Source organism: Macrotis lagotis, chromosome 1 (assembly GCF_037893015.1).
Source record: "Macrotis lagotis isolate mMagLag1 chromosome 1, bilby.v1.9.chrom.fasta, whole genome shotgun sequence".
Lineage (NCBI taxonomy): Eukaryota > Metazoa > Chordata > Mammalia > Peramelemorphia > Peramelidae > Macrotis > Macrotis lagotis.
In genome coordinates, this window is record NC_133658.1 from 816,359,542 (window position 1) to 816,386,723 (window position 27,182).

Here is a 27,182-nt window from a genome sequence, read left to right on the forward strand (position 1 = left end):
TTCTTTGAAAATTGCTAATTCTTATGTGACATATATGGTAGCTATCTATCTGAATACTTGACTAGCCAGAATATTTTGACTTTGATTATGCCTGGTGACACAGTAAATTGTGTTACATTGGATAGTTAAGGGTTTCAGAACCTCACAAACTTTTTCATCTGAGAATTTTTTATTTTCTAGGTGCAAACAGTTGCACAGCAAGTGGCAGAGGATAAATTTGTATTTGACTTACCTGATTATCAAAGTATCAACCATGTCGTGGTGTTTATGCTGGGAACAGTCCCATTTCCTGATGGTATGGGAGGATCTGTCTACTTTTCATATCCTGATTCAAGTGGAATGCCAGTATGGCAGCTCTTGGGGTTTGTCACGAATGGGAAACCAAGTGCCATCTTCAAAATTTCAGGTCTTAAATCTGGTAAGCTCTATACAGTTCTACATTTAAATATTTCATATTCTTTTGTAAGCATTGTATGAATTTTTAAAGAAGTTCCCTCTTTCAGTGGGTATATTAATAAACAGATTGGAAAGAAAGTCAAAAGGTAAAGTAGTTCATTATATAAATTACTGAGATGAGATAAAGTAATAGCTCTTCTTAGTTTCATGTGATCCTGAAACATCCCATTACCAGTCTTAAAAATGTTAAATGCTGGAGGAGAATCAATCAAAAAAATCCCCAGTAGATTTGAATGAGACTTTTCTGTGCCTTTAGCTTACATGTGAATAAGCAAACTTAGGAAGGTTGTAATTGGCCCGAGATCATGCCAAATGAGCTCAGCATTCCTGACATCTGATACGGTGTTCATTCTATGGCATCACAATGAGCTGAACCCCTAAGAAAGGCATGAAACTCCCGAATGCAAATGTTAAATTAAACTGTGGCAGGTCATTTACTTGTTCAGTCCTGAAACTTATGGATCTCCTAATTTTCTTCTAAATCCTAAGGGAACTAAAAATGGAAATTTTCCCTAGGAATAGGAATAGTTATTTTTATTGGCTCAATATTTTTATACAGAGTCCTGAAAATAATACTGGTCATGCATCAGTCTTTGTGATGCTCATTCATGAGGATAACACTAAAAGCACAATCATTATACAATGTTATGGTGGGTGGGTGTCTGTGTGTGTGTGTGTGTGTGTGTGTGTGTGTGTGTGTGTAAATAAATGAACCTGTGACCAGTTATACTTTTCTTTCAAAACTTACAAAATTCAGAGTTGGAAGAGACTCAGAGGTCATCTAATCCACAGTATGTGTAACATTCAACCTTTTGTTTGAAGACTTTAAACAAATAGTAACCTAGTAACCTACTGTTCAATCTGATCCACTTCATTTTTTTTTGGATGATTCTGATTATTGGGAAGTTTTCTCATATCAAACCTATATTTCCCTTTTTCTAATTTGCTTTATTTGTTCCTGTTCCTATCATTTGGATTTAAGCAGTATGAATGAAATTCCTTCTTTTATCCCATGATGCCCCATCAGATAATTTGAATACATATTCTTTCTTTCCTTATTCTCTTCTCTAGACTAACCACCTTTAATTCCTTTAGTTGGTCTTCATATCTGATCACACTTCATTTTATCAGTGTCCTCAAAATGTGGTATTCAGAAAGGAATATAATATTTCAGATGTGATCTAATCAGGGCAGGCCTTTGGAATAAAGAAAGTGCCTCTTAGTGGAGTTTATGCTATGATGGACTTTTATTATTGTCGGTAAGATTTGTATATTGATTAATAAAAACAGAATTGGTTTCCAACTAGAAGGTTCAAAATCTATTAAGCAATTCTCAAACCTTACATGGTAAGTTTATTGCCATTGCCACACCCCTATTCCTGTGGAAGTTTTAAGTTCTAAGTGTTCTAAGACTTCAGAGGCATGAAGGTAGAAATACTTCACCCTTTCTTCACTTAGATAATTTATAATGAGTACTCCCCTTTTCCAATACCTCTGCCTTATTCAGAAATTTTGCTGTCAATTATCCCACTTTTTTTCTCCCCTTTCCACTAATCCCAAAGTTCAGATTCTTTAATATCGGGATCTTATCATGCCTTTTCCTCTGGGCCTTTGTATCTCAGATCTTTTAGAGTTATAAATCACAAAAAGGACAGGAACTCTTGGCTTATGCTTTGCCATCTTTCATCTTTTACCTTTGATAACTATTTGAGACTAGAGAGTAGTGTGAGATCAGATATATTCTTATTGATATTTTCTCAGCTAGTCTTAAGAAAATTTAGTCCAAATTAACTAGACCAATAGATTATAATTTTTATCTTCAGCTGTTATGCACTGGGATCTATTTTTTATTATTACTTTGGAATTGTTTCCCAGAAAAGTTATTTGGTTCAGGGTTACAAAAGTTTAGAGTGTCATTTTAATTTAAATAATGATAATGGGAAGAAAATCCTTTTGTCTTTTCCTCTATATTGTTCTCCACAGTATTATTTCCGTTGCAATATTATTGGAGCATTTTGCTAGTTACTTTTTTCCAGGGTAACAGTCCAGTTCAGTAATAAGCTTTGTTCAGTAATAAGACAACAGAATTGTCTTCTAGTGACTTGAAAGCATGTAAATTTTATTAAATGGGGAGGGGGTTATTTTGAAACATTTTGGATGTTTTGCATTAGGAGTTCTTTTGTAAATTTTTCTTTTTAAATACTTAATTTAATATTCAATGTTAAAAATAGCATGTTAAACATAATTTTGGATGAATTTGAAATATATTTATTCTTTGAAACTTTCTAGGTATCATTTCTAGTTTTTTATGCTCTGTATATTTTGACCATTAGCAAAATGTAGCCAAGGATATCAGTGCAAGCAAATGTTTTTTGTTGGGAATTGAATTAAATTACTTAGAACTGTTTTGCTTGTCATTTCATGTTGTAGAAGAACAAAAAAATGGCATCTTAGTAAAGAATGAGTATGTTTTAATTGAGAGTTTGGACAATAAATGAATTTTTAACCTGAAACTAGGAAGAATTATTATCCTTACACACATAAATGCAGGAAGACACACAACAAAATTGTGAGGTGTGGTTCTTACCCTAAAGGGAATTTAACTATATAATGTGGCAGAAACAAGAAAGCAGTGATATTTCATAGAATAATATAGAGTTGGAAGGGATTTCTAGAGGCATCTAATCCAATTCAAACCTGAGCAGTAATAACCTCTATAACATCACTGATTATTGGATGTTTTCTGACATCTGCTTGAAGACCTCCAGGGATAGGAAACTCACTACCTCCAGAGGCAGGCCTATCTATTTTTGGTCAATTCTAATTGGAAGTTTTTGCTTTAAAAGTATCTTAACTTTCTGCTCAAGAGCCTTCTTTATTGCCCTTATATCAAGTTTAATCTCTTGTACCTGCCTTTAAAAGCCATTTGCAATTTGACTCTAGCATACATATCAGGCTTTACATTTTTACCTTTTATTTCCTAACTTCAGCACAGGACAGTTCTGCTCTGTCAGGGAAGTCTACTCATTCTGTGATGGTCTCAAGAACATGAGTTGTTCATTTGCCTCTCCCTTGTTAACACTGTTTTATCATCCTTTCTTCTCTTTGCTTTTCAAAATTCTGCTCTTAATTCGAAGATCAAGTAAGCACTGTTATCTCTTATGTTTTTCTAACTCCTGACCACATCAATTCATCCTTCCCCTGAATCTGGATTTATATAGTATCACATTGTTTAGACTTAAAAAGTTTTCTCTGAACATTTATTTTTGCCCCTTCATGGAGATTTTGACACCTTTAAAGACCTTTGTGAGCGTGTATGTGTGTGTGCTTTTTATTGTTTAACAGAGAAGTGGGCACAAAGCAGATACTCACTGAATTTATAATAATATCACTGATCAGTCAGTCAACTAGCATTTCTTAAGTATGCATACACTAGGCAATTGGCTAAACATTAGGGATAAAAATAGAAGTGATCAATATCTTACACCTTAATAGAAAAATGGAGAGATGTGGTTTAGATGTCAGAACAATTAGATGGATTAAGAACTGACTAAATGATTGGACTTAGAGAATAATGATGGCTTGCTGTTACCTCAGAAGATCTATACTGGAGTGTCCAGGATTCTGTGCTTGGTCCTGAACTGTTTAGCATTTTTATGATGTGTTTAAAGGCTTAATGAATGGCAGAATTAGGATCCAAGAAGATTTTAAAAGGCTCCAGTATTGGGCTGAAGCTAATAAAATGAAATTCATTAGGGATGAATGTGAAGGAGAATAATTTTCAATTAAACAGGCTTAAGATAAGAACCACAGTTGAGAGTTTTAATTATTGAATCAACAATGGGTTGTGGCACCTATCAAAGCCAATGGCATCTTGGACTGCCTTAAGAGAGACAAAGCTTCTAGGAATTAGGATATATCCACTATATACTGTCCTGTTTAAGCTATATCTGGAGTATTATGTTTAATTCTATTTGTTAAGATGGGCAGTGTCCAAGGTGTAAGGTAACTGATTAGTGAAGGACTTAATTCCATTTCAGATGACCATCTGTTGAAGGAACTGGAAATGTTTAACTTGGATAAGATAAAACATAGTGGGATATGATATTTGAAAGGTCCTCCTTTCGAAAAAAAGAATTAGATTTGTTCTGATTTTTCTCCTTGGACGAAAAAGGAACCATGAGCAGAAGTTGCAAAACAGCAAATTTTGGCTTGATGTCAATGGAAGGGACTGCCTTAGGAGGTGGCAGGTTTCCTCGAATCAGAGGTCTTCAGGTAGATGCTAGATGGCCACTTGGGGGTGTGTGTGTGTGTGTGTGTGTGTGTGTGTGTGTGTCCATATATATATATATATATATATATATATGGATTCTTTCTTGGTAATAGATTGGACTTGATACTGAAGTTCCTTCCAGCTCTAAATTTTGAGAGTAAGGAATTCATTAAAAAAATGATAATGTGGGTGGCTAGGTGGCATAGTGGATAAAGCACCGGCCCTGGAGTTAGGAGTACCTGGGTTCAAATCCAGTCTCAGACACTTAATAATTACCTAGCTGTGTGGCTGTGTGGCCTGGGGCAAGCCACTTAACCCCATTTGCCTTGCAAAAACCTAAAAAAAAATAATAATAATGGTAATGAGGGTATTGTGTATAGTTTGGAACTTTGACTTCCTTTCTAGCTTCTTTCATAGCTTAGCTCAGCCACCATCTCCTAAATGAGACCTTTTTTTTAAACAATTAATATCTCTCTGTAACCTTGTACCTATTTTGTATACATTTTTGTATGTGTACATAATCTTTCTAACCTTAATGACAAGTATTTTTTTGATTTTCTTGTTGGCATTTTAAAACTTAAGAGTTAATTGAATATCCTGCAAGTTGAATTGAAATGCCAAAAAAATGACTATTATGTATGGAAAGAGAACCTTAAAGGAAGTTCTGAGTTTTGAGTCTAAGAAGTGACTGGAAGTCATTTGAGAAACTTGGTAAATAGAATTAAGTGGTCAAAACTACATTTAGGAAATATATTTTTCTTTTCTGTGTTAGAAAGAAAACAGAGAGAGAAAAAAGAGGCAGGGAGGCCAGTTTGGCAGAATATTGCAATAACATAGAGATGTATTATAACTTGGAATAGTATGCTATCTGTGAAAATGTAAACAGAATATCAGATTTGAGGAATAAAACAAAGAAACAAAATAGACAAACTAGATTTTGGGGATAAAAGAGTGAGTCAGTAGTGACTACATACTTATAAACTTTGGAGAGTAGGACAGTACTATAATACCACCTTATTTTAGGCTAATTTTACAGTTTTCAGGAGCTTTGGTACTTAATGCATTTTCATTTGATTGTCACAGTAACCTTCTGAAGTAGACAATAACCAATGTGTTCTCCCTGCCCCAAGTTTTTCCTCACTTCAATTTACTACCCTTCATTCAGTTACCAAGGTGATTTTTCTAAAGCAGTGGTTTGTTATTGTCACTACCTGTCTAATGTACTCCAGTGGCTCCCTGTAACCTTTGGGATCAAATATAAATGCCTGTTTGTCATTAAAAGCTCTTTGTTATTTGTACTTTTCTTACCTTACCATTACCGGCTTTTTAAAAAAAAAATTAGGTTTCTTACATCATCAGGTTATCACATATATCCCATCCCTTACTAAAGAACCATTAAGATAAATAGTATTTTTAAGAGGAAAGGGAAAAAAAAAGTCAGCACAACTTATAATACATTGTAAAAACCTGAAATCACATGTAGTGTATAATACTTGGGTACCTCCACCTCCATGAATGGTTCAATTGGCAGTTATCTTTTCATGTCTCCATTTGAATCCCACTTAATCTTTATACTTCTGTTACTTTTGATTTTTTTGGTGGTTTTTTTACATTTAGTTGTAGTTGCTGTATATATTGTTTTCTTTTCTCAGCTTCAGTTCATGTAGATTTTTCCATGTCTTTCTGTATCATATAATTTTTTATAGCATAGTAATAGTCTATGATATTCATTCATGTACCATAATTGTTTAGCAATTGTCCATTTGATAGATACTTCCCATATCTATCTCTCTTTCCAATTCTTAGTTATCACAAAAAATGCTGCTATAAATATGTTGGACTATATAGGGGCTTTTTTCTTAATATTGACTTCCTTGGGTATAATCCCAGTAATAGACGTTCAAAGGATATGGACATTTAGTTACTTTCTGTAATTCCAAATTGCTTTCCAGAATGACTGTACCATTTCACAATTTCACCAACAATGTTTAAGTTTGTATACCTTTCCACAACCCCTGCAGCATTGACTATTGTCATTTTTTGGTCATCTTTGCCAATTTGCAGGGTATGAAGTGAAATCTTAAGGTTGTTTTAATTTGAATTTTTCTTTGTTAATGATTTAGAGCACTTTTTCATGTAGTTGTGAATATTTTGCAATTCTATCGAGGACTGTTTGTTTATATCCTTATCTATTAGGGCTATCTGAATCATTTTATACTCCCCTCCATACACTTACTCACTTAGCTATACTAGCATACTTGCAGTTGCTACATTAGCATACTTGACATTCCTAGAATATGATCATTTATATCCAGACTTCATGCCTTTGCACTGGTTAGCCCACGTGTCCAGGATATTCTTCTCACTAATTTCTGCCTTTTATTTTCCCTAGATTCCTTCAGCAATCAGCCCAAATCCCACTATCTGAAGAGATGCCTTTTCTGGTCCCCCAAGAGTATAGTATAGTCATTTTGTACTACAGAGTTTACATTCAGTTGTTCAGGAACACATCAATTATACATAAGTAAGTTGTAGCAGTTTTTTAAAAATATGGTCATACCCTATAAATTACTTTACATATCACAACAGTTGTTTTTGCTATAGTCAGGTTTCCTAAATTAGCTTGTATGTGCATTAAAAAAACAAATATGAAGCAAGAAAAGTTTGGGGGAATATCAATAAATTTATTGGTCTATTCTATTTCATGCATAGCAAGAGAAAACATGCAAGCACATTCTTTGCCATACCTTGTTTTTCTATCCCATTTAGTAACAAATCTTTATTGAAGATAAGTTCATTTATTTATTTATTTATTGTTAGGGTTTTCTTTTGCAAGGCAATGGGGTTAAGTGACTTGCCCAAGGCCACACAGCTAGATAATTATTAAGTGTCTGAGGCCGGATTTGAACCCAGGTACTCCTGACTCCAAGACCGGTGCTTTATCCACTGCACCACCTAGCCACCCCTGAAGATAAGTTCTTAAAAAGGCATGCTGGTATTTGGAAGAAAAGGATTTGACATAGTCTTGACCTTTAGGAAGCTTTGCAACCTAACCTGAGTGAGAGACATGTGACCTTGAAATTTGACCCATTTCAGTGTGCCAAAATTGATCCTATAGGAAAGGGATTCTACAGGAATTCTGAGGGAAGGAAAGGCAAAATGGACTAATGTGGTTGGAAAATTCTTTATGGAATATGTGTGTGTAGTAGGGACAGGGAGAAAATTCAACACTAGAGGGACAGAAATGAAAATGATTCCTTTGAGAAACTGTAAGTTCTAGCTGGGTTCACATTTGGGGAATAGTAAAAAATAAGGCTAGAAAAATATGATAGGGCCAATTTGTGGCATAGTGACCAAGAGACCAATTAGGATGTTTTTATAGTAATGCAGAGTTGAAGTTATAAGGTCTGGATTTAGGGGCTTGGTAATGGGGATGGAAAAGAAAGGATATAAATGAAACATTCTAGACTCTGATGTTGTGATTAAATAAGTCAGAAAGGAATCTTACCTTAACTTTTTTGAGTTCAGGTGATTGGGGAAGTGCTGAGCATATTAAGTAGTCATACATCATCTTGCTTAAATTCTCTCCTTCCTTCTTGCAGTTCTGACCAAATAAGAAAGTTAAAATACTGGTAAAGGTATTAGTTGATTTGTAGAATGAATGGTTTAAGAAGTTTATAGGCAGGATAATATGAACTACATGGATAATTAAGGAAATAAGAAATCCATCAATATTTTTCAGTCCATTCATTTGAAATATGAGTGAAAGTACTAGAAAGGATAGCAAGGAAAAAATCATCATCAGAGGGATCCTTGTCTCAGTGAATACCATGAGATGGAAGGTGTTAGAAAAAAAGAGGTTTAAGGCAAAAAAAGACAAGTTTGTTATTTGTGGGCAGTTGTACCAGAGGGAAAAGCAGAAAGAATTGTAGTGGGACATAGGAGAAGTAGGCTTGAGGAGAATTATCATGTTATGTGAAAGTCCAAAATGGAGCATTTTTGGTATGACTTGGAATAGAATAGATTTCTTCTTTGAAAACTGTCAATGTACCTTGTCCATTTATCAGTTGGGAAATGACTTTTATTATAAATTTTAATTATTTTTTTTTGTAGTTTGGAAACCAGATCTTTATCAGAGAAATATGCTGAGAATATTTTCCCAAGCACCTTTTTTTACTTACAATGTTGTATAATAGAAATTTCTCTTTTATCTTCTCTGAACCACTCTATATACCTTGCTTGGTTATAAACTTTTTAGTGATTCATAGATCTGAAAGGTAATTTCTTCGTTGCTTCTCTGTTTTGTTTATGATGTCACCCTTTATATTTGCATTATGTATTTAATTGGAGCTTATCTTGGAACACATGAAAATATTTAATTCCATAATTTCCATAAATTCCATATTTTTAGAAAACTGCTACAACTTACTTATGTATATAATTGATGTGTTCCTGAGATGAGAAATTATCTAGTTTCTTTCAGATTTTTATCCTTCAATGAATTTCATGCTCCCATGTCCTTTTGAGATTATGCCTTATTAAAGTCCAGTTCTATATTAACTTCTACCATCTTTCTGCCTTCACTCCTATTCCTGTACTGCTGAACAAAACACAGGAAATAATGAATATATGTGTGCTGATTAGATCCATTATAAATTTATCATAGCTAATATCAATTGGATCCTTACCACAGCAGGGAGTTCTACTTCTCCCCCCCCCATAATTAATTCCCTATCCCACTTGTCATAGCAGTTGTTTCAAAGCTTTTATTTTCTATTCTCCCATACCCTTCCCTTTTGCTCCCCTCTCTGCTGAGATCCTTGCCTTGTATTTTACTAAAAATTTGAGGTCCTCCTCTGAATACTTCCTTCTTTTGTTTTGCTCTTCAGCACAGATCCCTTTGACATTGTCTTCTAATATCTTCTTTTAACTCTAGTGTCTGATAATGAAGTGGCTCTTCTGTTTACCTAGACCAAACTGGCTGCATATTTCCTTTATTCCTCCACTCCTGTCTTTTAAGGGTTTTTTTTTTTTTTGCAAGGCATTGGGGGTTAAGTGGCTTGCCTAAGGCCATGCAGCTAGGTAATTATTTTAAGAGGTTGGATTTGAACTCAGGTACTCCTGACTCCAGGGCTGGTCCTCTATCCACTGCGCCACCTAGCTGCCCCCTCCACTTCTGTCTTGTTCAGCTCATTACTCCACCATCATCTCCACTTTCTCTGTAATATTCAGTCTCTCCCTATATACTGGTACATTCCTTGCTGTCTACAAACACATTTAAGCCTCTTTTCATTTGATGCTCTCATCTTCTATGTCTTCTGCTCTTCTCAACTAAACTTGATGAAATCAATAGTCATTGATTATACTTTCTTTACACTAGCACTCTTCAAAACCCTATCTGACTTATTATTGCCAAGTCTAGCACAGCTTCTTCTAAATTCTTTTCCTTTTGAGGATCCTCATCCTGGATCTGGAGTCAGGAAGACCTGAAGTTAAAATCTAACCTTAGATACTCATTAATTGTGTGACCTTGAAGAAGTCACTTCACCTCTATTGATTCAGTTTTCTCAACTGAAAAATGGACATATAACAGCACCTACCTCAGAAAATTGTTGTGAGGATCAAATGAGATATTTGTAAAAAACCCTTAGCACAGTGTCTGGGACAGAGTAAGTACAATAGAAATGCTTATTTTTCTCCTTTTCTCCCATTTGACCTCTCTCCTGACGTATTTGACATCATTGATCACTTTTCTCTTGAAAAGATCACTCTTGGGGGCGGCTCAGTGGCTCAGTGGATAGAACACCGGCCCTGGAGTCAGGATACCTGAGTTCAAATCTGGCCTCAGATACTTAATAATTACCTAGCTGTGTGACCTTGGGCAAGCCACTTAACCCCCATTGCCTTGCAAAAAAAAAAACCTAAAAATCACTCTTCTCTCTTGGTTCTCCTTTCTGTCTCACTGTAATCCTTTGTAATTTTCTTTGCTGTTTCCTCATCTGTGTCATACCCACTAAATGAGGGTCTTCATTAAGACTTTATCCTGGACCATCTTTTTTTTTTTAATCTAAACTTTCTCATTTGGTGATCTTATCACCTCCCAAGGGATTTGATTACTGACTTTCTGAAGATGATTATTAGATCTGTATTTCTAACTCTGGTCTCTCTGGGACACTAGTTGTACATCATCAGCTCCTTGTTGAACCTATCAAGCTGTATATTCTGTAGGCCTCTCTAACTCAGCATGTCCAAAAAAGAATTTTTCCCTGTTCCCTCCCTGCTCTGCCCCCAACTCTGTTCTCTTTCATTCTCTATGTCATCTGAACTCCTTTGTCATGTTCACCCCATATTCAGCCTTTTTCCAAATCTTGTAATTTCTTATATCTCTCATTTAGCTTCTTGCTTTCACTCATTCAGCCATCAGTTTACTCGCATTACTTCTCACCTTATCTAATGCTGTTGTCTTCTAAGGGATCTTCATGCCTAAAAGTCTCCCTCTACTGTAATGCCCATCTTTTACTTAGTTTCCCAAATGATTTTCCTAAAAATACAGGGCTGACCATGTCAACATCATTGCCAGTCAATATGCTATGACTTCTTATTGCCTTCAGTGTGAAATATAAATTTCTATGATATTTAATACTATTCACAAATCGATTGTTTCTTACCTTTCCAATCTACTACTGTTGACCTACTAGCAATTCTTTGGACAAGACATAGAAACTTCTTGCCTTTGCCCTGGATATCCCCCCCCCCCCCCCCATGCTTGAAATGCTTTCCTTCTAGCCACTGACTTAAAATCCCTAACTTCTTAGAAGATTAATATCAAGTACCACCTCTTCTAAGTATTTCTATTTTGGTCTCTTTAATGTTAGTAACATCTTTACCTTCCTTCTAGTCTGTATTTATCTTGTATATTATCATTTCTATTTTGTCTACTCCTTGGGGGCAGGAAGAGTCTCTTTTTAACCTTTTTTCCCCCCCAGTTTTCATCAAGCACAGCATCTGGGATATAGTAAATACTTAATCAGTGCTTACTGATTTTTTTAGTAAAGCTTAGATGACATGGAAGATGTATTTGCAAATGGATAGTGGTAGAGGGACTCTATGCATAATGTCCATTGGTTCGTCATTGTGTAGAGGTTTCTTTAGATTCTTGAAGGCTTTGCTAGTGAAGTATAAATTCTATCTAGTTCTCCATACTAGAGTGAGTCATACTTGATGCTGTCACAACTTGATCACTGCCTAAATGTGAAAGCTGGCTATAGGGTTATGATTTGTATTTTCATGTATTTTGATCCATAGAAGTACAAATGGGTCTTTTGGATCTTTTTGCTTCTGTTAGTGAAGATGATGGACCTGGGGTCTGAAAAGTACTAAGGAAAACATTTTAAAATTGCACATTCATTTGAGCTAATTACACAGTAACTATAGGTATGTTTAATGGACTGGAAAGACATTGCAATATAAAAGAGAGAGCTAACCATCCATAAAGTCAGGGTGATTTTGTTTCACATTCTTCCCCTTAAACATACTAGCTATGTGACTCTGAGCAATACTTAAATCTCATATTGGCTTAGGCAATATTGAAAACTAAGTTGAAATTAAGTTGAAATGTAATTGCTAATCTGCATTAGTAGCGGGGACTTTTCTAACCAGGAATTTCCTGCACCAATTACATCAAATATCTGTTCCAAATAAAGATTTTTAATATATAGTCTTTCTTATAGCCAGCAAATTAGCATAATATCAAGGGAGTGAACTACATCTCTATGGAGAGAAAAATGTGGTTTGGGTTCAAGAAATTAAAGAAGCCAAGTACTTGTACAATACTCAGGAGTCTCATGCTCATATATTAAGAATAATATATGAAAAAAAGAATTGAAGATTGAATGTGACAGGAGCATAACTATCACCAAAAATAACATTGACTTTACAGATTAGAAGAGATGAGTACCATCTGATACTGCACTAATTAGAATAAAAGTTATATTTTCCAAATTAGAAAAATAGATAATTAGCTCTAATTGGATTTATTTAACCAAGTATGAACCTTGAGAAATGGACAAAATTAGAGTAATTAATTCAAACTGACCACTTTTAGAGAACTTTAGCTAGTGTAATAAGGTTGCCACAATGAAGAGTCTGTAAGAACTCATAAAATGCCTTACCCCTCAAATATTTATCTCCTTAATGGGAATAAGAATGTGAGAACCAGGGACACCATAGAATACAAGTTTATAGAAGATGACAATGGCAATTTACAAGCAGCCATCTTAAGAGTAAAAGGCAATTGAGGAGAGAATGACCCTGAAGGGAGCTTGACATGAGAACCAAGCAAGATCAGCCTGTTAGAATTTGTATAAGTCAAGAAGACAATAGAATCTCAAAGAGGGAAAGATTTCAAAAGAGTGTAAAATGTAAAAGATCTTAGTTGATACACAATTTGGGGGGCTTATTGAATGCATTTTGCTGAAAAGAGCAACTGAAGATATCAATAACTACAAGCCATTGTTATGGCCTCTGATGATCTTTACAGCTCTTAAATTCATAATTCTATGAACAATTCTATGTTGCTTTGTTTATTGAATTTTTAAAAAGCTGTTATCATTGGATAAAATACAATCTTGAAGCTTCTCATGAAATCCAGTGTCTTCAAAATCTATTATTAAAAATAAGACAAGATTCTGCTTATGGAATGTGTCTATTGAATAACCTGGTACACCCACTTGAGTAATAATATCAAATCTTTCATTAAATAGAACGCTATGTACATACCTGGAAATGTTAACATAAAGAGTCTAAACAATAGAATTCCCTAAATACTCCTATTTAGAGATGATATTTTGCTAATTATTCAAGAGAAATCTCTTTATTCAATATTTAAAAAGTATGAATACTGAATATTCCTCATAAATAACAACCATCATGTTACTCCATCTACATAATTTGAACAGGTGTTGCATGTAAAACAATAAATCAGGCTATTAAACTAAAATTTTTTTACACAAATATTTTCCCACTAACAATGTCACATGGTAGCAACTGTGATACACAATCTCAGAAGAATCTAAATTGCAAGTGATCTAAAAAAAGATAAATGTTAATTATAAGTAAGTTATAACCTTATTTATAATGATTTGTATATAAAAGACTTTTCTTAAGCATACATATGGCAATAAAGAGATAAAATGATTATGTATTAAAAATAAAAAAAGATGGATATCCCAAGTACTCATTCATTTTTTTCCCAAGATATTAAATCTACTAAAGGAAAACTTATAGAATTAGTTGATTACATATCTAAATAAATAGTGGAGGGATAGTAATTTTAGAGAAAAGAACTTGTCACAGTCATTAGAATTAGTTAAGATTAAATGGCAATCTCTGCCTTTTAACATTCATGTAACATTTGTTTTTTACTAATTGAAGATTTATATTCATATTTCTGTGGTGTTTATAGCAAGTGTGCCTGTAGTCCAAGTGCAATAGGTTTCTTGCATTTGAAGATTTTTTTTAGGGTTTTTTTTTTGAAAGGCAAATGGGGTTAAGTGGCTTGCCCAAGGCCACACAGCTAGGTCATTATTAAGTGTCTGAGACCGGATTTGAACTCAGGTACTCCTGACTCCAAGGCCGGTGCTTTATCCACTATGTCACCTAGCTACCCCATTTGAAGTTTTAATATGTGAAAGTTAAACAGTAATTATATGGAAAACAAACTGCCACTTGGTTTACATGATTTGTAATTTATATTATTTAAACATCGTTCCAATTGAAATTAATGGATTTTCTCTTGTCACAAGAAATATGGTTATTTTATTTTAAAGATCTCCAAATTATAATAAAACTGATTTTTAACATGTTAGACTTTCTCCTAAAAGAAATGATTTCTTTAAAATGGGAAAAACACTTATAGTTTAGAGTCTTTGCAACCTCTCATTTGTTGAGTCTCATCTTCTTGAATTTAAATACAACTCTTCATACTTACAGTACTACCCAGGGATTGGGCCAGAAGAGGAAAACATTAAACTCTTTCCACTCAGATCTACTCAGTCTTCACAATTCATGGAATACTGAAGGTCATGTTTTGAATTTGCCCCACCACAATACAGTTCTACCTCTTGTCTATAACTCTATTTGATCTGTAATTTCTCCACTTAATTCAGGAACTTAATATTTTCCAGGCATTTTTCTGGGTCCAGGAAGCTTAGTCTTTGCCTAATAATTTCCTTTTTCTCTTTTTTAAAAATGTTTTGTTTATGACCCTTTCATCACTGTCAACTCTTCTTTCTCTACAACCTTTTTCCTTTCTTTGCCCAAATCACATAGGAAATAAGTGACAAAGGCAGGCTTGAATTCCAGTTTTTTGATTTCAGAGCACTACAGTTGGTTCATCTATTTAATGTGTACCCATTGCCCAGTTCTTTTCTACTACTGAAAGTGCTTCTAATGATATTTTTGTATAAATGAAGCCTTTCTCCTTAGCATTGCTCTCCTTGGGGTATACAGGAATTGCTCCTTCACAATGCACTATTGTCTGCTTTTATTCTTATAGCTCAGATCTACTCCAGGAATATTTAAGGCTCCATTACTTTGTCTGCTGCCATCCCCAGTGGTTCTTTTCTTAGATCTTAGTCTCTATGTTTTTAGTTTTTGCAAGGCAATGGGGTTAAGTGGCTTGCCCAAGGCCACACAGCTAGGTAATTATTAAGTTTCTGAGACTGGATTTGAACCCAGGTACTCCTGACTCCAAGGCTAGTGCTCTATCCACTATGCCACCTAGCCGCCCCAGTCTCTATGCTTAACTACTCCTCTTCTCTTCTCTAAGTTCTTCTGATGATTACTTAAACTATGAAACAGAAGTAGTTTCTAAAAGACCCATTAACTATAGGTTGTTAAGGTAAACAGTTGGAAAACTTTTTAGTTACCTGAATCATATGCAAATTAATTTAAAGAGGATCTCTGACTGAGAAACAAGTTTTGAGAGGATCCCCAAGGCAGAGATCTCAAAGTGCCTTATTTCATTTCCTCTATTCCCATGAATTACTGGCATTTCTTCATGGGAAGATGGGCATACTGCAGAGTTCCCAGAGTCCCACCACTTTAAGGGACTCATCTATTAAACAGGGGCTTCATTGATGCCCTACCCTCTTTACTAATCCTTAGGCTTCATTATTCCTATCAGGGGTTTCGAAAGTAGTGTTACATAGAGGTCATGTTACTAATACTGAATTATCATCAAACTTGAAGATTCAATCAGAATGGAGGTGGTATGATGCAAACCAGTAAGTCTCTATTTATATGTCTTGCCACAAATATATTCAAGATGCTCTACCTTAAGAGAAGTAGATCTTCTGGCAGCAGAGAAACTGAAAGTTTTTGAAGTGTGAAGTCAGGAAGTATATACATGGGTATTCAGAGCACTATTCAAGGTTTCCTAGAATCTTAGAATTGGAAGGAACCTTGTGCTTCTGCCAGTTTAGAAATGAAGTGGACATAAATTGTTCTGGGACTAGTTAAGAATTAGTGAGGAAAATGATCATTTATTTTAGAAATGCATTTGCTTTAACAAATTAGTCTAAAGAGGAACATCATATGTAAACTTTCATAACTTTAAAATGCACTAAGACTTTTGGGACATGCTGTATTTAATATTGCTTATAAAATTAGCTTAAGGGCAGTTACTATAGGAGACATGTTATGGCTAGAGAGCTGAGTAGAACCAAGAGGACTTGAGTCCAGATTCTGTCTTTTATACTTACCAATGCTAAGAGCAAAGAATTTCCCCTTTTTTTTGTGCTTATAAGCATTTCTCTTCAGAGATTAACTTGCACTGGAGGTGCCACCCTGCACTGGTGAGAGTTTTCCTTGTTTGGGAATTCTGTGTGATTGAAATCCCGGTACTATCTCTGTTCAAGAAGTTGCTCTAATAGCAAAGTTCATTTTGGTATGAAACTTTGTGAGTTTAAATTGATAGGCTCATACCTCCCAAATATCATTGGAAACCAGTCTTACAGGTCTAATTTATAACCATGGCACATGCTCACCATCTGGGAGTGAATGTTAGCAAGCTCCTGAAGTTCTGGAACTGCCAGTCAGGTGACCATTATGAAGTCTGATAGTTTCTGACCTCCAAGGGAAAGAATCAGAAAAACCTTTTAGAATGTCCATCTGTCTGATCCTTCAGTTCTTGCCAAACCTCCTGGGGTCAGAAGTCAGATGGTTTGGCTTTGGCTTAAACAGGGCCGGCGCAAAGATGAATTTTACTTTGAGGATTTCCTTTTACGTTGGCCATTTTCTCAGCCAGGGTAGCTTCAATGAATGACATTCATAGAGAAACCAAATTTGACAGGCTACTGTGTACTACTGACTATTCCATCAACTAAGAAACACCTGAAGTTAGAAACTACAATAAGTTTTCTATTAATACCAAAGCATTCTTTTTTTAGATCTTACAATATAAGTTTTGTCAACTATTGATATTTTGTCATAGACTTGGCATTTTCCTTTATGATTACTCCTATCAAGAATTTAGAAAATATTTTTATGTATTAGGCCATGCTACTAACACTGTATTATCATCAGACTTGAAAATCCAATCAGAATGAAGATGGTATGCAAACTAAGTCTCTATTTATAGAAATTTAAGCATCTTTCCTACATTTGTATTATAAATATGGAAAGCCAAAAATTAGCAATTTTAAGTTTCCTTCTGCCATAACCAAATCATAGGAATCATAGAACAATGATCTTCAAAAATAAGGAAATTATAAAAAAAACTTTATTCAGAATTACTTAAATGAAAATTTTCATCATTATTGAACATATATACATACATATAAATATATATATGCATATATATATATAAATTAATAAAGTAATACAGATGGTTGCATGAAACATCCTATTTGGTTTTTTGTCAAGATGACTTTATAATTTTTTTAACAGCTGAACTCTCCCTCTGCAATCTTATCTGTGCAGAGAAATGTATTTGAAGAGTTCATAAACACAACATCCACATACTTTTCTATACCCTAAAAGCTCAACCTAAAACCTTCCTTTTCTCTATAGGTTAACTATTTATAAAGTGTCTCAAGATACAAAGAGGAAATGGCTCAATGTCTCAGGCAGGGAGAGTTCCAGATGGGGCAGCGCAAGTATCATCTACAGTGGAAAATTGTATGAAGGATGGGAATCAGAAGAGGCCATGATTGGAGGAGCAGGTGGGGGAGTAGGCCAATAGTTCAGATGTAAGATAGATATATCGGAAAAGTGTTTGTTTTTATGTTTACTTTTAAAGATACTTTTTACCATGTCTGTAATACTCTTCATACATGATTGTATTCTTATCTCAGGATGATGAAATAAACAAGGAGAAACATTAGCATCAAATTGGCATTGAAAGATCATGGTAAAACCCCAGCTTTTGGGTGTAGTGTTGTAGTGAGGGGAATAAGCACCATAGTGTTCTCAGAACATCCAGTTTTTTAAAACTTAAAGTCCAACTGAATTTGTTATAACATGAATCTTTTCATAATTGCATTTTACTTTATTTATCCTAGTGATACTATTGTGAGACAGTGTTAGAATGTGGGAACTATTCCAAAGTTTTTTTCCCCCCACTCATTTCCACATTTTGCTTATTTGTAATAAGGATTAGAATATTAATATTATATATGTGCTAGTTTTCAAAACTTTTATGTTCCCAGAGGGAAAAAACCAACTAAGCACTGAAGAGGAATTTTAAGATATCACTTAATTCTTTGTTCTCTTTTAAAATTTTAATAAATTAAGATTTGAGTTTCTCTTTTCCATTTTTTGAGATTGCCTTTCCTTTGATACAAACTGATTTTGTTTCTTTGACTCCCCGTTCTTTCTGATGTTACTATTGCTTTAGTACTATGCTATGAAGGTGACTTTGGAATTAAAATAAGCTATTAGGGAAATAATTTTCAATTAACTTTTTTTTTCTTTTTCATTTCCTATTTTTGTTGTTTGGTTAATTATTTTCCTCAGTGTATATAATTTAAGTACCGCTAATCTTTGTGGTCTCCTTTTCTCTCATCCCAGCTCAGTTTTTATTTAGCATTAATGCTTAATGTATTTTCCAAATTTCTGTTCTGAGGAAAGCATGAATGATAGTTAGAAGGGGACAACATGGGCTTAGACCACCACATTTCTTTCTCACCCCCCCACATGAAGTGAGGGGGAGAATAAGAGGCATAGAATGGGGAAGAAGTTTCATAAATCTAGTTTTTAGTCAACTGAGTGGTCTACATTATGTTGTGAATTCTGAGAATGTCATTTAAAGTTTATACTATATAATTCAACATTAAATATATGTTATTTATGTTCCCTTAATTTTTAAATGAATATCAGTGTCATTTTCAAAACAGATTGTTAGCTCCCATGGGAGCAAGCACCATTATACTTTGCTATCCCCTAGAGTACCTAACAAAATGCTAGGCACAATAGATACCTGATTTGTTTATTTAATGAATATCATATATCTATGTTCACATGCATTTAGGCTTTTTTTAAGAAAACCAAAAATCTATTAGAAGATATTGAAATGAGAAATAAAATTCTGAGTGTTGTTTCTTTTTTACTATATTGGTAGTAAAGTTAGTTTTTAAGTTTTTAATAGTAAAATGAAGACATCTAAGTTCACATGAGTAAACTTTATGTTGAGTAAAACATTATTTTTGCTGCTCGTCGTTTGATTTGTGTTGTACTGTATCAAAATTAGATTTCCATATTGTGTCTAGATTGTCTAGCCTCTCCTGTATCGTGGTATATCTTCAGTTTTGTGATGATTATCTTAGGTATGGCATTCAAATTAAGACAAGAAACAGTCACTGATCTCCGACCTCCTTGTTGTCATGCACATCTAGAACCCTTTAATGAAGTCTCAAATTATAGACTTGACAGATTTAATGTTATGAGAGACTGAGGTGATGTGCAAGTCTTTTTTTTTTTTTTTGCAAGGCAGTGGGATTAAGTGATTTGCCCAAGATTACCCAGTAATTATTAAGTGTTTGAAAGTGGATTTGAAATCAGGTCCTTCTAACTCCAGGGCTGGTGTACTACCTAGCTGTCCCATGATATGCCAGTCTTAACTTGTACTATCCTGTATCCTCACTTTTCTTCCAGCTATGCAGGGCTTTCTCATGGTCTTGACATGAAAGCGAAATATTTAATTTAAGAATTAATACCTTTAGGGGTGGCTAGGTGGCGTAGTGGATAAAGCACCAGCCTTGGAGTCAGGAGTACCTGGGTTCAAATCCGGTCTCAGACACTAAATAAATACCTAGCTGTGTGGCCTTGGGCAAGCCACTTAATCCCATTTGCCTTGCAAAAAAAAAAAAAAAAACACCTAAAAAAAAGAATTAATACCTTTGCTGTAGAATGGAATTCTGTAGTAATAATCAATCACCACGCATTTATAAAGTACCTTTTATGTAAGGCATTGTGCCAGGTTTTGGGAATACAAATGCAAAAAATGAAACAATCTCCATCAGCAAAGATCCTTCCCTTAGTCCTCCTTTGGACTGCTCCCATTTCCTTTGACTTCTTAAGAGTGTTTTTAATCTCTTTCTGGATACACATATTAGTGATAGCAGTAGAAAACTTTCCTCTTTCACCTATTCTTCTCCCTCACCCTATCATAGGAAGTTCTGGATTCTACTATTAGGCAGAAATAAGTATGTAACATGTCTCCTTCCATAAAGTCTGAATTAGCAGGACATTTCAAAATGAACCAGTCACATAGAAATACTAAAACTGAACAAACGTAAACTAGGGTATTTCCAAGATTTTTTTTTTAAATTTCATTTATTTTTTAAAATTGGAAAAAATTTAAGTATTTTTTTTTAAAAAGTTTTATTTAAAGGGGCAGTGGGGTTAAGTGACTTGCCCAAGTCACATAGCTAGGCCATTATTAAGTGACTGAGGCTAGATTTGAACTCAGGTCCTCCTGACTCCTGGGCCAGTGCTCTATCCACTGAACTACCTAGCTGCCCCCCAAAAATTTAATTATTGAAGTTTGCACCTATTGAGTATTTAGTCCCGTTTTCCAATTTTATGCTTTCAGTAAGCACTTAAGAGTTGTAGGTAAGTAGATCAAGGTAATAGCATGATAGATTTTGAATTAGAAGACTTTGAATTTGGAATTTGACTGACACTGTGACACAAGAAAATCATGTCACCTCTCTGGCCCTCAGTCACTTAACCTTTTTAAACCTATTTCCTCAATTGTAAAATGAGGATGATAATTGTTATACATTCTTTATGGGTCTTTTGTGAAGAAAGGGCTTTGTAAACCTTTATGGCACTATATATGATTTTTATTTTTTTCTACATTAGATATGAAGAGCTGTGGGAACTGGTATATGCTATATTATATAACATAACATCCATAGCATAAAACACAGCATATTTTCATATAGAATATGAATTCAAATCAAATTAGTCTGAGATAATTAAAAATTATTCCCCAACATTTATTAAGTTACTTCAGGGCACTCTATTTTGGATAGCATTTTATGAATTCCCCCCCCAGCAGACTGACCTTTTGATTAATTATCATAGACTAATACCAGTATATATATAGAGCTGCAGAAGTTCAGGATAGAAAAGATCACAGGGATCATGTTGTCCCCAGCCATTCCTCCAGAAATATGCCTGCCATGGTCTTTGCTGAAACACCTTTTATGGATATCCACTTATGGATAACTCGAGTTACTTGGAAATAAAGGAGAGGAGAGAATGACCCTGAAGAGAGCTTGACATGAGAACCAAGCAAGAGCAGCCTGTTAGAATTTGTATAAGTCAAGAAGACATTATTCTTGACATTGAGCCTAAATTGACCTTATGCAGTTTCCACTCTTTACCTTAAGCAGAATAAGTCCTTTTTCATCTAGAAGGGTTTCAGATGCTAAAAAAATAACTATCAAATCCCTTCTGAGTCTCTTCTCCAGACAGGGTATTAACTAGCTTTGTGAGCCTAGGAAAATCATTTAATCTATAATACTTTTCTAAATTGTGGACTTACCCCTAATTTGATGTACTAATTATGGTTTTTTAAAATTTTTTTATTTTTTTAGGTTTTTGCAAGGCAATGGGGTTAAGTGGCTTGCCCAAGGCCACACAGCTAGGTAATTATTAAATGTTTGAGGCCATATTTGAACTCAGGTACTCCTGACTCTGGGCCAGTGCTCTATCCACTTTGCCACCTAGCCGCCCCCTAGACTAATTATCTAAACTGAAAATTCATTGATCCTTGAGTATTAGCATATGGGTTATCCCACAAAATTATTTATTTAAATACAGGATAGTACAAAAGTTTGATATTGGATATTTATGATGACAGTTTAATTCTCTTTTGTCAGAGGAAAAATTCAGCAATGAAAAGCCATATAACATGTAGATTTAGAAAATTATCCCATAGAGCTAGTATTTTTTTTTCTCATGTATATCATATGCTAATAATTTTGGGATTTTGTAAAAGAAATTATTTCTTGGAGTAAGGAAATCTAATTCCCCACTCCCTTTTTTTGTTTTCCCAAATAAAAATAATAGACACATATTCAAAAAGTATTTGTTATTTATCTTTTTGAATTAAACTTTTATCATGCCTTTGAGATCTAGTATTGTATATGGATCATTATAAAAATAATACTGTACTTGCTATATTTCTTTCAGGGGAAGGCAGCCAGCATCCTTTTGGAGCCATGAATATTACCCGTACTCCAACTGTTGCACAGATTGGCATTTCTGTGGAATTACTGGATAATCTTGCCCAGTTGACTCCCGTGGGCAATGCAGCTGTATCATCAGTTGATTCATTCACTCAGGTAACTTGTTGAAAATAGAGAACAATTTAGCATACTTCAAAAGTCAGCCTGTTTGTATAAATGTAAACATTTTTAAAAATAGAAAAATATTAGTTATCAACCTATGCATTTAGAAACTGGTCTACTTGTTTTCCCACCAAGTATTTTGATTAATTAAGAAACATTCAGTATAAATTGTTAATTTTTTAGAAAGGAAAATTAGCTGGGTGAATTAGTCTGTAAGTGAAATGTTGTCACAGCTGATATTTACACAAATCTTTCATGGGCTTTGACCTGTGAGCCTCTGACATGCATCAGATCCTTTACATCCAAGTGCACCAGCAATCTTCTTTACCTGGGGGTGGGGGGGATGGAAGACATGAAGTATTTTTTGTCTACTTGAGATCAGAATACTAAAAATGCAAAATTAGAATAAAAAAGGATTTAAATATAAAGAGATTCTTTTTGTGTTAAGTATGAAAACATTTTTTGTGATATGCTATCCCATTGTTTACTGAATTAAAAAATTAATAGCGTCTATGGCAGACAGTAAAGAAAACAAATAAGTTCTAATAAAGAATGAATTAAAATGAGTTTTTCACATAGGAAAATACTTGTGCTGTCATTCAAGAAGTGAATGACTTAATTACTTGTAAAATGGGAGCTTGTATGTCTATGATTTATTTACTTTTAAGAGACAATGAGTCAAAATAAAGATGACCCTGATTCAAGGATAATTAGAGTTCATATATTGCCTTTGACATCACTTGGCTACATGACCTTGGGAAAGTGTTGTAGATAGCTCTCTGAAGTCAGAAAAACTGTCAACCTGTATTCATGAAGGAGTTCCTTTTCGTAGTGACATTGCTGATCCAATCCTTATTCCTATTCATATTAGAGAGAGAGGGAAGGGCTGGGGAGATTATGGGAGAATATGGGTCTATATCCAATTAAAACATTTTTTCTTCAAAGCATTAAAAAATTCAAATTTTCTAACTTAAACTGATTTCAAATGAAATGTCCCAAATGATATGACTTTGTATTTGATTTGCTATCCATTAATAATAGTTTAAATAGTTTAATTTTTTTCTGATTTTCTCTCCCATTTTGTCCCTTCCTTCTCCTTTATTTTAGAATTAGTCTCTTTTCTTATAAACAATTATTTTTGTCTGGTTGTTTTCTGAAGGGATTTTTCTAATTCTGTTCTTGTCAAGAAGGAGTATCCTAAGTTCTTAGAAGTGTTGCCTACAGCTGGCATTTAATGCTGAATTTCTTTTTCTCAGAAAGGAGGAAAAGTATGATTTTATAGTGGTCAAAATTTTGGTGCTTAGCACCTAACTTTTAATTAACTTTCTTTCTGATTTAAGTGCCTTGTTTAATTAACTCAGTGTTTATACTGTCCTGGAAAAAACTTTGAAACATTTTTTGTTTTGAAAGGGCTAGGAGTATTTATATTAAAATTTTTTTCCCTTTTTTTCTACACATTCTCAAAATATGTACATTTGAAATATGAGACCATTTGATATGGACTGACTTTGAATTATAAAGCTAGTACTAGAGAAACAACTATGATTTCTTTTTTTAGGTTTTTGCAAGGCAAATAGGGTTAAGTGGCTTGCCCAAGGCCACACAGCTAGGTAATTATTAAGTGTCTGAGACTGGATTTGAACCCAGGTACTCCTGCCTCCAAGGCCAGTGCTTTATCCACTACGCCACCTAGCTGCCCCCTGATTTCTAAAATAATATACTGAAAATTTACAAATATCAAAACCTATTCAAAGGGAAGATGTCCACTTTAAGACTGTCATTAACAGCTTGACAAGATGAGAGTTTTTTTATTTCATTTCATAAATGATTAGACATAATTATTAATCCCTAAAAAGTTCAAGAACCAAATAAAAAGTATTTTTCTCTATTATATATAATAATTCATGGGCTGCTTATTTACTTTTCAGTTTACTCAGAAGATGTTGGACAACTTTTACAATTTTGCTTCATCATTTGCTGTGTCTCAGTCCCAAATGACACCAAGTCCATCCGAAGTTTTCATTCCAGCGAACGTGGTCCTGAAATGGTGTGTGAAAAATGTTTCCACTTTTCATAACATTTCTTTTTTTCCCTGACTATATATTATAAAAACACAGAGAATGAATATGTTCTATTTTGTCAAGAATACTAATTTTGGAGTCTGTGGATCTTGGTTTGAATTGAAAGCTACTTTTGACCAGAGAGCATATTACAGTAGGAAAGAACACTGACTTGGGAGTCATAAGACCTGACTTCAAATCCAGCCTTGAAATAAATTATCTTTGTGATCATGATCTAATCACTTACTCTCCCTGGACCTCAGTTCTTTATCTGTAAAATGAGATGGGAGTAGCTTCATGATCTTCTCTGTGGGACCTTTGGGTCTCATTTTCTCATCTCTAAAGTGGAGTTATATCATATAATCTTTAAGATTTCTTTCAGTAAATATTGATTCTATGATTGTTCCTATTTTTATTCATTGTGTCATTTTACAAACATACTTTCAAAGAAATGTTGTTTCTTGTTAATAAACATGGTGTTAAACTTATAGTGGTTTGCTGTTTGTGGAGTTAGAGTACAGTTGTGCTAGCTGGGCTCATTTATGATAGTAGCATCGCCATATGATGGCCAAACTACCATACCCATCCTAATAACCTTTTTATAATTTTGTTTTGTTTTGTTTTTGCAAGGCAGTGGGGTTAAGTGACTTGCCCAGAGTCACACAGCTAGGTAATTATTGTGTCTGAGGCCAGATTTGAATTCAGGTCTTCCTGATTCCAGAGCTGGTGCTCTGTCCATTGTACCACCTAGCTGCCCTAATTTTGTTATGTCTTGTGCTCAGCACTTTTTCATTTGGGTCTCCCACATGCCATACTTGTGTAAGAACATAGGAATATAGATTTAGGACTGGAGATAACCCCCCAGAAGCCATCTAGTTCAGCTACTCATTGTATTAAAGGTCCAGAAAAGTACAGTGACTTGCCCAAGGTCATACAGGTAAACCCAGATCTTTTCCTTTCAAAGCCACTACTTTTTCCCCATACCATGATGTTTTCTAGTCCAGAGGTATCAGACCAATCTCGATGCTGCTAAAACCAGATTAAAATGTAATTAGAGCGGCATCTAGGTGGTGCAGTGGATAAAGCACCGGCCCTGGAGTCAGGAGTTCAAATTCAGTTTCATTGGGCACATTAACCCCTTTACCCCATTTGCCTTGCAAAAACCTAATTTAAAAAAATGTAATTAGAAAGTATTTAACAAAATAAATAAAAATACAGTTATCCTTTTCACATTGCAACTTTTCCCATTGTGGTTATGATACAGTGTTGGTTAGCATTAGAACTTCAGTGGGAATTTTTAGAAATTTTGCAGAAACCACAGATGACATGGGAAGGCCAGCAGATGACCTAGAAAAAGTTTAGAAATGCATAAAAATATGTATAGTATTGTACAATATTTTTTCTAGTATGAAGGGAGGACCAAAATTTTACACAGATTTTCCAGATCACAGAGGCACTATGCCCATAATCCCTGTGACGTGGAAGGGATAACTGTCTGATAGAACATAGATAATGTTAGGAAGTGAATCTCTAAGGCATTATGGGCCACTGGAACGGGTAACCCATTTCTACTTGACATGGACATGAGGAAAGTGAGCTTCAGAGATGTTAATTGACTTGTCTTAGGTCATGTAGGTAGTAAGTAATGGGATTTGAATGCAGGTCTTCTGACTTCACGTCTGTGCTCTTTACCACTGTTCCACCCTTCTGTATCCTCTGCAGCCTCCACATGGAGTCACCTCTTAATAGTTATTTCCCATAATGTCATATTTTCATGGAATTGACTAGTGGTATATGTTAGAGATTCCTGTGCATTAATATGTGTGGTCACTTGCCCTAAAGGATTTTAAAAACAGGGATGAATTTTTTTTAATACATAAAAGTAAGAAATGTTATCTGGAAACTTTTAGAAATAATAGTATTGGGGTGCTTGCCTTGGCAGAACATACTAAAATTAGAACAATACAGAGAAGATTAGCATGGCCCCTGTGCAAGGAAATAATAGTATTGGGGCAGCTAGGTGGTACAGCAGATAGAGCACTGGCCCTGGAGTCAGGAGGACCCAAGTTCAAATCTGGCCTCAGACACTTAATAATTACCTAGCTGTGTGACCTTGGGCAAGTCACTTAACCCCATTGCCTTGCAAAAAAAAAGTTAAAAACAAAAGAAGTAATAGTGTTAAAGATTTTAAGTTAATTTGAATTGGTTATCTAGAAATTAGAAATAGAATTATCTATCTATTAAGTTAATTTGGAGTTATCTAGAAAGACTTAAAATTTGGTCCTAACAACCTTCAATAAGTGCTTGTAATTTAGAAGCAATAATTGATCTACATAAAAATCAGGACATGTTGCCTTGTGGAATTTTTGTGCTTTTGTAGTTTAATTTGTTAAAAATCTATAGCTACAGGTGATTTCAAGTTCTGTGCTTTTTATACTTTGCAGCACAGCATTTTGGAACAAGGTAATATGTGTAAAGGCAAAGCACTTGAAGGATGTTCCTTGAAGCTCTACCTAGATTTCATCTATTAAT

General features: G+C 34.4%; 1 protein-coding gene and 1 pseudogene across 2 annotated transcripts in view; both read left to right on the top strand.

Moving 5' to 3' along the window:
* The window catches only part of HIKESHI (heat shock protein nuclear import factor hikeshi), a 36,751-nt gene that overhangs the window by 8,873 nt on the left and 696 nt on the right, over positions 1-27,182 (top strand). Inside the window, exons 2-4 of one of the 2 annotated variants that reach the window (XM_074217061.1) lie at positions 17,801-17,952; positions 22,433-22,584; positions 24,519-24,637. In XM_074217061.1, coding sequence (XP_074073162.1) covers positions 17,937-17,952; positions 22,433-22,584; positions 24,519-24,637 — 287 coding nt within the window. In that variant the 5' untranslated portion in view covers positions 17,801-17,936. Of the gene's footprint in view, positions 1-180; positions 419-17,800; positions 17,953-22,432; positions 22,585-24,518; positions 24,638-27,182 lie in introns of both variants that reach the window. The other variant, XM_074217060.1, reaches the window with a different exon arrangement.
* On the top strand, positions 26,580-26,647 carry LOC141510606 (U6 spliceosomal RNA; annotated as a pseudogene).